Source organism: Peromyscus eremicus, chromosome 5, assembly GCF_949786415.1.
Source record: "Peromyscus eremicus chromosome 5, PerEre_H2_v1, whole genome shotgun sequence".
Lineage (NCBI taxonomy): Eukaryota > Metazoa > Chordata > Mammalia > Rodentia > Cricetidae > Peromyscus > Peromyscus eremicus.
In genome coordinates this window covers 93531334-93541944 of record NC_081420.1, presented here as the reverse complement: position 1 = coordinate 93541944, position 10611 = coordinate 93531334, and the positions used below count along the sequence as shown (strand labels likewise).

The 10611-nt window shown below is 44.2% G+C and overlaps 1 protein-coding gene across 1 annotated transcript; it reads left to right on the top strand.

The window, feature by feature from the left end:
• Nucleotides 1-780: 780 nt before the first annotated feature.
• Nucleotides 781-10326, top strand: Clec3a (C-type lectin domain family 3 member A). The gene is made up of 3 exons (XM_059262541.1): nt 781-895; nt 6622-6705; nt 9935-10326. Exons 1-3 carry the CDS (start codon nt 781-783, stop codon nt 10324-10326), a joined length of 591 nt encoding a protein of 196 aa, XP_059118524.1.
• The last annotated feature ends 285 nt before the right edge of the window (nt 10327-10611 follow it).

Here is a 10611-nt window from a genome sequence, read left to right as displayed (position 1 = left end):
TTTTGTTTGTTTTTTTTTTAATAAAAATAAATGGGCCAGCCAAATGGCTCAGGGGGTGAAAGTGCTTGTCACCAAGACTGGAGAGCTGAGCCTGATCTCTGGGACCTACTAGGTGAAAGGAAAGAACTGACTAGTGTAGGTTGTCCTCTGATTTTCACATGTTCATGACATGCATTCCCATACACACATAGACTCCCATATGTACACAGACACAAACACATGCAGATGCACACACAGTGTATATGCAGGAACTTCCCTGATGGGAGGAGGAGTCACAGTATCACTTTATTTTCTGTTGGGGAGAGTTGATCTCAGTGTTTCGAATCTGCCAAGCAAACACTGTGCCACTGAGCCACATCCTCAGGCAATTCGGATAAAAAATTTTTTAACTCTGAAAACTGAATTGGATCCATTTTCCAGACGTTTGATATACTTGAGAGCTCTAAAACATATATTACATACATATCAAAGTTTTTTAAAAGGCAAATCTTTCTTTTACTCAAATACACTCGGAAAAGGCAAATCGATGGGAAAACGCAAACAGAATAAAAATAAACGAATCAGGAGCCCAGCATGAGGTGTAAGAACAGGGAGCCTCCTTATGCCATGGCCCAAGGAACATTCCAGACTTCCGTCAGCAGGCTTCTAGCCAACCTTGGAGCTCCCTTATATAAAGTCAGCCCCAGGCAGCCCAGAGCAAGATGTGGCCTCACAGCCTCCCTGCTCGCTAGTTGCTCCAGCGCTGCTGACCAAGTGGCCAGACTGGCCTGTCCCAGAGCCATGGCAAAGAATGGACTTGTCATTTGTATCCTGGTGGCCAGCTTACTCCTGGACCAGACCAATAGCTACCCATCCAGAGCGAAAGCCAGGAAACATAGCAAACGCCGTGTGAAAGGTAATGGGACTTTGCTGCCCAGCAAAAACCCTAGGCTTATTCAGGCAGGGAAAGAGCAGGACAAGGTTCATACTCAAACTGCATCAGGAGACCATCATTACATCGTGGGTGTGTGGCTTTGCAGGGGATCCGGTGACTTTTGGAGTCTCTGGGGAGTTTGCTATTTAAAGAAAACATGACTAAGTTATTATTATTATTATTATTATTATTATTGTTATTACTATTGAAAAAATTTCTCATAATGAAAACAGTCCCTATTGTGTGTCTCTTGTCCAATGAGTTTCAATAATGTGGAACATTTCTGAGCTAGAGCTCACATGGACCTGTGGACATAGGACTTAATAATGATGGGAAAGCAAGACACTGATTAGCGGTGCCCTGTGATCTCCTGGGTGTAAATAAATTCAAATATATTTGTAAGCTCACTGCAATCTCATTAAGTCAGATGACTAGGGGCAAACTGTGGCTTCCTTTCTGTCCACTGCCTATCCTGTGGGTTTATTTTCCCATCTCTACCAGCCTCGGGACAGCTATTGAAACCGTGTATCTGATTTTTCATATCACAGAGCACTGGATGTCTCTTTAATTTAAGAACCTGTCCAACACAAAATCAGACAGAATTTAAAGATATTTTTGACACGGAATTCTCTCGTCCAAGAGTAGCTAGATTTGAAGTGGGTTTATGCCAGGTTAAGAGACAAAAACTTCACAGCTGCAAAGAACCCAGATGAATGTGACTGTGTACGCCTGAGGTGGGAACCAAAGCAGAAGAGAAAGGCAGCGGGTCCAGTGACATGCTACCTCAGACTCTGAGCCATCTGACAGGGTGTTTCAAATATCATGATGCTCTTTCCTCACCACTTTCAGTTTGTTAAATGCAAAGCTAAGCTGTCATGGGTGGCTGGCTCACTTGGGAAGTGGAGGCAGGAGGATCAGGACTTCAAAGTCACCTTTGGCTAGTTGGGAGTTTGAGGCTGGGCTTCTTGAGTCCCTGGCTCAAAGAAACAAAACAAAACAAACAAGCAAAAAACCTCCACTAAAACTTAGATTCCACTTGTCACAAGTGGATGATGGATCCCCCTGTGGGTTTTTGTTGTTGTTTGTGGGTTTTCTGTTTTGTTTTTTCTTATTCTCAAAGGTCATTCCTAGGGGTGTTTATGAAAGCCTGGTCTGAGGGAAGGTTTCTTAAGCAGAGATACTTTTCCTTATAAAGTATTGCCTCTCCGTGCAAGCTCTTTAAATGAAAGTTTCAGATACTTCTCACAAGGAGGTGAAGTGCATCACAGCAGGTGAGGACAGAAGAGAGAGAAGACACTGAGTGGAGTGGCATACTTTTGTGCTTCTCCTTTACTGAAGTAGGAACTGTGGGGAGAGGGTAAAAAAATGTATAGACGTGAGTTTCTTGCTCTTTCTAGCTCCTTGTTGCTCTCACTCTCCTATCCTAAGATCACCTCCAGCAGGTATGTTATTTTATTGTTGCAAACACATCTTAACCATCCCCCTGACCCAAAGGAATAATCTTTGCCTTCAAGTCTAATGAAAGTCACATCTACAAGAGGTAAAGCAATCAGCCTAGATTTGCTGGTTGCTTCTTTTCCTACCTATTCACTCATATTTTTTTTTAAAAATATTTTGAGTACTTTGAAATAATACCAAAGTTTATAGAACCAAATGTGAAAGCCAAGGCAGGAATGGTGACAGATATTTGTAATCCCAGTGCTTGGGAGGTGGAGGCAGAAGACCGTGAGTTCAAGATTAGCCTCAACTGTATAGCAGATTTAAGGGCAACCTGGGCTTCATTAAGACCTTGTCTCAAAATCACAAAAGCAACAACAGCAAAAAAGTAAAATCCACCTTTTCCCCTCCAGTCCTTACCCAGAATTATCTACCGGCTAGTAACAGTAGATAAATATCACCCAGAATGGCATTGAAAATATTTGGCAGGTAAATAAATTTATTTTATGTGTTCAGTCTCGGATAGCTATAAATGGAGGCATGTTTCATTCATTTTAACAGTTGCATATGCTACTTTATTGTTTGGGGAGGCTCTGACTTAACTGGTTCTTTCTTGGCAATGTTTATGTGGTTTCTGGTATGTCTCTCTTTGACACAGTGTTCCACAGGAGACCCTTGTACACATATGTCCATTCTTGTACTAAAAGGCTGCAGTATACCTTCTAGAAGCGACATTCTCTGTTAACCTGACCCTGTAATTGTCTCTTCAAATGACAGCACCAGCCTATGCCATTCTCACTCAACTGGACAACCTAACACCTTACCATGGTTCCACTGGAAATGTTTTTTGTGTTTTTCTGTCCTGGATCTGAAGCCACACAGACATGATCACAAAAGAATAGGAGACCTTTTAAGACACTCGAAGTGGCAACAGCAGTTAATCACCAAAGTGTTCCCTGAGTACTTACTTCATGGGTCTCTACGAATTACGTGTTATACTAATGAATAAAATATACCTTTTAGAGTGAGCTAGCTCCTCAGGGCATTCCTTCTGTTCATCCACCTGAGCAACAGAGAATGGAAGCCACCAAGACCCCCAGATGATGGCTGCCATAATGATCTCCCAGGAGCCTAATAGGGACACATGTGTCTTTGTGGTAATGATAGTGTTTACAGCTACTTATTTAAATAGGAAGAAGCTGGAAGCTGAGCAGGAAGGAAGGGGGATGAAATGTGTCTGGCTGACAGCTTCTACGTTAGAAGCCAGACCTCAGCAGGCCTTTGCAAACCTGGCTCCAATAGCTGATGGGTTTGCATCTAAATACCCCTTTTATTTATTCCACTTTGAGTGTTCTCACAGGAAAAAAAAAAAACTTTGGGTAATTGTATTCCTGAGCTGAGCTGTCGGATGCTTAAGAACTGATGTACAATGTCAAGTGAAACAGAGGGAGGGGGAGGGGGTGCTGAATACCCCAGAATGCAATTTCCTAGCCCAAATGTGGAAACATCTGGCTTGTGAAGCACGAGTTTAAGGGGACAGAGAATTGAGACACTGGATTTTACATTCTTCTGAGAATTCACAGGGACACAAAACTGATTTTCTTTTGTGTGTGTGCCTGTACATATATGTGTCAGTGGGTGTTCACAAGTGTGCACACGCATGTAGGGGCCAGAGGGACAACCTCTAGTATTTCCTAGGTGTCATCCACCTTGTTGTTTTTTGTTGTTGTTTTGTTCTGTTTTGTTTTGTTTTTTGATTTTTTTTTTTTTAAGAAGTGTCTTTTCTTGGCCTGTAGTTCTAAGTAGGCTAGGCTGACTGACCAGGGAGCCCCAGGCATCTGCCTGTATCTGCCTCTCAGGCTGGGATTATTAGCACGCCACCATGCCTGGCTTCATTGGTTAAACTTGAATTTTGGAAAGTTCAAACTTGGCAAGCACTTTCCTGGCTGAGCCACCTTCCCAGCCCACAAAACAGAGTCTCTGTATGGCAGGCCCACGAAGAGACAGCTGGAGATGGTTCATAATCACCTTTACGTGTCATCTCTGTCTAAACCCATGTGCTAGGGACCAAGGAGGTGGAGACAGCTGCTTTGCAGAAATGGGTCAGAGAAATGGGAGAGAACAGGCTGGAAGCCAGAGACACCCACATTTGAGCTCTGTGTCTTACTGACTGGGAGACATTCAGCAGGTGGATTCAGCTTTCTGTTTCTCTGCACCCTCTTCTGTAAGCTTCTAGACCAGAGTGTATATCTCAGAGACAGCAGAAGAACTGATCTCACAGCCTAGTGCATACTATCTTTTTATATATATATATATATATATATATATATATATATATATATATATATACACACGTTTAGTATTTGGTACGGCTTGTCACAGTTCCTAGCGATCACCAAGACAGTCCCCATTCTCCTGGAATTTAGATTCAGCCACAGCTACTCACTTACACACAACTGAGGTTAAGCAAAGACAATCGTGAAGATTTTTTAGCCCCATCTAAGAACATTTAAGAATAAATAACTGAGGCTAGGGATATAGTTATCGGTAGAGCCCTTGCCTAGCATGCATAAGATATATGAGCCTGGGTTTAATCTCTAATACCACCAAAGGGGTGGAGGGGAAGGATAAAGAGAAGGGAGAAGAAAGAAGGGAATGAGGTGGATAGAGAACAAGGAATAAGGAGAAGTAGTAGGTGGTGATGTTCCCGTATAAAAATTTTCAATGGTCCTTTATCACCCAATGCCACCAGGAGCCACTGCACCTCCATCATACCTCATCATTCATGTAAAGATCCCAGGGCCAAGGAGGAGAGTCCCAGTAAGTTTGAGTCCTGGCCTTATCCCCCATGACCCTTAGCTCACTGCACTCATCTTCCATAAACATTCAAATAACACAAACCTTTTTATATCCGAAGTGTATGCCCCCAATGCAAGCACGATTCATGTGCAGTATCGTGCCAAGCATAGGGAGAATCATGGATAATAAAACCAAGGAAATGAAGTAAGTAAAATACAGATGGTGCTCTGAAGGAAAATAAACAAGGTTTGGGAAAGATTAGCAGCGGGGACGCTAATTTCCAGGGTTATCAGAAAAGTCTGCTTAGAATACACAGTTAAGCTTGGTAAGGAGAGGTGAGAGCAGACACCATCTGCGAAGTCCCATGAACCTTCTCAGCCAGGTTCTCTTCGAGTATTGTTTTCAGTAAACATTTGGCTTGGCTTCATCAGGACCACCATTGCCTGGGATTCTGCATTCCAAAGCTGTCATTTTGTTTGTTTTTTACATCCCAACTGTGGTTTTCCCCCTCCCTTCAGTCCCTCCTTCCACACCCTATCCACTCCTCCTCCATTTCTCTTCAGAAAAGGGCAGTCTTCCCATGGATATCAGCCAGCTGTTGTATATCAAGTTGCAGTGAGACTAGGAACCTCCTCTCCTGTTAAGGCTGGAGAGGCAACCCAGTAGGAAGAAATAGTCCCAAAAGCAGGTAACAGAGTCGGAGACAGCCCCTGCTCCCACTGTTAGGAGTCCCACAAGAAGACCAAGCTACACAACTGTCGCATACGTTCTGAGTGCCTAGGTCAGTTCCATGCAGGCTCCCTGGTTGTTGATTCAGTCTCTGTGAGCCCTTATGAACCCAGGTTAGTTGGTTCTGTGGGTTTTCTTGTGGTATCCCTGACCCCTATGCCTCCTCCAGTCCTTTCTTCTCCTCTTCCACAGGATTCCTGGAACTCTGCCTAATGTTTGGCTGTGGGTGTCTGCACCTGTTTCCATCAGTTGCTAGGTGAAGCCTCTCTGATGACAACTGGGCTAGGCACCTATCTCTGAGTACATCAGAATATCATTAGGAATCATTTCATTGACTTTTTTCCCCTAGTCCTATTTGGTTCTATCCTTGGTCTCTAGGCTGTCCAGCCTCTGGGTCCTGGACCTCCAGGCAGTGTCAGGGATGGGCTTCCTCTCATAGCATGAGTCTCAAGCTGGACCAGTCATTGGTTGGCCACTCCCACAATTTCTGCACCACCTTTACCCCAGCACATCTTGTAGGCAGGACAAATTGTACATTGAAGGTTATGTGGGTGGGTTGGTGTCCCAATCCCTCCACTGGAAGTCTTGCCTGGTTACAGGAGATGGCTGGTTCCTCTGGATCCCCCATAGATTCCATTTTTTGGGTTTTTTTTGTTTTTTGTTTTTTTTTTTTTTACATTTCCATTATGTCTAATTGAATATTTTCCATCCTGCCCCCTACCCCACTCAACAACGGCTCCCAGAAAAGGATGGTGACCTGAAGTCTCAAGTTGAAAAGCTGTGGCGAGAAGTGAACGCCCTGAAGGAAATGCAAGCTCTGCAGACAGGTGAGATGGCTAGTCACCTGAGTCTAGTCTGGAAGGGGAGCAGGCAAGAATCAGCATTGCCCAGGATTGAACTCATCCAGATCGCATGTTGAGTTCTGGGGTTTGTCTGTTCATTAAAAAAACAAAACAAGCCGGGCGGTGGTGGCGCACGCCTTTAATCCCAGCACTCGGGAGGCAGAGCCAGGCGGATCTCTGTGAGTTCGAGGCCAGCCTGGTCTCCAAAGCGAGTTCCAGGAGAGGCGCAAAGCTACACAGAGAAACCCTGTCTCGAAAAAACCAAAAAAAAAAAAAAAAAAAAAAAAAAACAAAACAAGACAAGATGAAAAACCAAATCGAAACAACAACAAAACATTGACAGCCAAACATGCTTGCACACGCCTTTAATCCTAGCAGAGACAGGCAGATCTCTGAGTTCCAGGACAGCCAGCTCTAAAGATGGGGGTAAGAACACAGGAGGATCCCTGGGGCTCACTGGCCAGCCAGTCTAGCTGAATCACGGAGCTCTAGGTACAGTGAAATACCTACTAGAAAAACAAGGTGGAGAGAAGTGAGGAAGACACATGACTTCGGCCTCTAGCTTCCATGCAGAAACACACACAGAGAAACACACCCATAGAAACGCTCACACAGAACACACACATAGAAACACATGCACACAGAAACACACACACAGACAGAAACACAGAGAAACACACACACACAAGAAGATACTTTAAATGCCAGGTCTTAAATACTTTCTATTTGTTTGTTTGTTTGTTTGTTTGTTTGTTTGTTTGTTTGTTTGAGACAGGGTCTTACTATGTAGCTCTGGCTGTCCTGGAACTAACCATATAGACCAGGTTGGCCTCAACCTAACAAAGAGTGCTGACTGGGACTAAAGGCGTGCATCACCATGCCCAGCCCTAACTACCTTCCCTGTAGGTGGAGAAACATAATGAGGAGTATTCAATATCCAAAATGAAGCATTACTGGATGTTCACTGAGTGCTGTCAGGGAGCCACTGAGAGTTGACCAAACAGGTCCACAAGGCTCTCCAAGGCTACACTCAACATGGATGCACATGGAAGGACATTGGCTAGGGCCACAGCTTCCTAGCAGACTTTGTCTGGAAAGAAGCACTCCTCCACAGCCTATTAGCTGCACACACTTCTGGCCAGGAGCTGTGCTCTAAAAAGATGAATGAGTGAGAGCAGAATGCATAGGTCCAGAGCAGTCCTGGCTTATAAGGGTACCAGGAATCAATGTCTCTCATACCAACTTCGAGAGTTGAATTTTGAGGGTCCCTGCAGGAAGCCTACCTATTAAAGTTAGCACCTTCAGGCAAATGAAATCACAGCTTCTCATCAAGTATTCATTACTCCCAAGCTAGTTACCAAACCAGGGTCACCTTCACCATACACAATGGTGCCTTGGAACAAGGGTGATAACGCTCCTTTTACCAGCTTTCCAGGGATGCATAATTGGAAAGTTAAAGTAAGGGCAAATGATCCTGTATAATGAGAAAAAAAATGTTACTTTTTCTGTATGTTCTGACACCATTAATACTTTGTTCTGAGACAGGGTCTCATGTTAAGCAGTATGGGCTCAAACTCACTACACAGCTGAGGCTGACTTTAAACTCCCAGTCATTCTGCCGCCACCTCCCAAATGCTAGGGTTATAGCCATGCACCACCATACCAGGCTTCTACCTAAAAATTAATTTTTCCAACATATATGCTGAATAGTCACTTTATACTGACTTCTCCAATAATTCATACTAAAACGGGAGGGAGGGAGACTTAAATCATGCACTATGGCTCTGGAGCTTGACGTAACAGTCTAAACCCTTAAACTACTTGTGGGTTTATTTTACCCTGGATAACCTAAGCAATATTACTAGCCCCCAGCCTCCAGTTCTGTTCATAAGAAAACTACAGTTCCAGCTAGGCATGGTGGTGCATGCCTTATAATCCCAGCAGTCAGAAGTTACAGGTTCACTCAAGGCCAGACTAGGCTATAAAGAGAATTCTATGCCAGCCTAGGATCTGTGTCTTGTCTTTTAGGGCATGGCTGTAGCTGAGTTGATAGAATGCTTGCCTCACAAGCACAAAGCCCTGGATCCCATTCCAGCACTGCATAAAAAACCAGGGTGTGGTGGCACATGCCTGCTAATGCCACAGAATCAGGAGGTAGAGGCAGGAGAATTAGAGCTGAAGGTCATCCCGAGCTACACAGTCAGTCTGGGGGCCATCCTGGACTACATGAGACCATGTCTACAAAAACCACAGTGAGGACTGGCAAGATGGCTCAGCAGGCAAAGGTGCCTGTCACCAAGCCTGACAACCTGAGTTTGATTCCTGAACCCCACTTAATGAAAGGAGAGAACAGACTCCCACATGTTGTCCTCTGCCAGACGCACTGTGGCAGGTGGATACACACACACACACACACACACACACACACACACACACACACACACACACAAGGTGGGGGTGGAGAGGGAGAAATCCTGTGTCAAAAAGCAAGCAAACAAACCAAAGTAGGGAGAAACCCACTATATGACTTTTTGTCGGCTTTTTCCTTCCTTCCTTCCTTCCTTCCTTCCTTCCTTCCTTCCTTCCTTCCTTCCTTCCTTCCTCCCTCCCTCCCTCCTTCCTTCCCTCCCTCCCTCCCTTCCTTCCTTCCTTCCTTTCATCTTTCTTTCTTTTTCTTTTTTGGTTATTATTTTTGTGATAAGATCTGTCTATGTGGGGCTGTCTGGCCTGGAACTGTAGATCAAGCTGACCTCAAATTCATAGCAAGCATCCTGTCTCAACCCTTCAAATGCTACAATTATAGGCATGTGCCATCACAAGTGGTTTGTGTTTGCTTTTTAAATTATTATGAAATTCTATTCTGTTCTAAAAGTCCCAAGGAAACCCACCACATAGTTCCTTACATAAACTAGGATACAAATTATATCAAAGCAACCTAGGCTAAGGTTATGTTTTGAGTCTTTTGTGGGTATGAATTCATTATATGCTCTCTAAACTCTTTTGGGGCATGTTAAGTTGTAACAATTTTGTGGGGTTGTTGAAATTGCAAGTGCTTGTTATTGTGGCTGGCATGACAAAAACCATCAATGGTAACTCATCACGGTCAACACGTCAATCATTACACAAACATCTATCAATGCTTGCTAGGTCCAGTATTAGGTGTGTCACACACAAAAGGCATCCTATTACATCACCAAATTTCCCATCTTCACAGTCTGTCTTCGAGGCACCAAAGTCCATAAGAAATGCTACCTTGCTTCAGAAGGCCTGAAGCACTACCATGAAGCCAACGAAGACTGCATTTCCAAGGGAGGAACCCTAGTTGTCCCAAGGAATTCCGACGAAATCAACGCCCTCCGAGACTATAGTAAGAGGAGTCTGCCAGGTGTCAATGACTTTTGGCTGGGCATAAATGACATGGTCACAGAAGGCAAGTTCCTCGATGTCCATGGATTTGCCGTCTCCTTTCTCAACTGGGACCGTGCCCAGCCCAGTGGTGGCAAACGGGAGAACTGTGTTCTGTTCTCCCAGTCAGCTCAGGGAAAATGGAGTGACGAGGCCTGTCGAAGTAGCAAGAGGTACATATGTGAGTTTATCATCCCTTAGCAAGCCCCTCCCAAATATCCCTTCCAAGTAAGACTGGTCATGATAAATAAGCTGGTAGTCACCCTAATTAAGCCAAAATTACATTTATTAATTGCAAGATTGAAATGCCAGTATTGATATCCATAGGTATATAGAGTCAGACCATGTTTCTACTATAGCTCATTGTGATGTTACCCTTCATGTAGCAAAGGTGATCAGAAAAGAAGGATCCATGGGAAGAAAGAGACTTCTGAAAATGGGCTGTCAAGTCCCTTTCCCACTCTCCTCGTCCATCTCAGGTGGATA

Excerpts from the sequence above, each read along its gene's own strand:
- Clec3a (XM_059262541.1), top strand. The coding sequence starts at position 781 with ATGGCAAAGAATGGACTTGTCATTTGTATCCTGGTGGCCAGCTTACTC. Across the intron at positions 896-6,621 it reads TAGCAAACGCCGTGTGAAAG|AAAAGGATGGTGACCTGAAG; the intron begins GTAATGGGACTT and ends AACGGCTCCCAG. Across the intron at positions 6,706-9,934 it reads AATGCAAGCTCTGCAGACAG|TCTGTCTTCGAGGCACCAAA; the intron begins GTGAGATGGCTA and ends CCATCTTCACAG.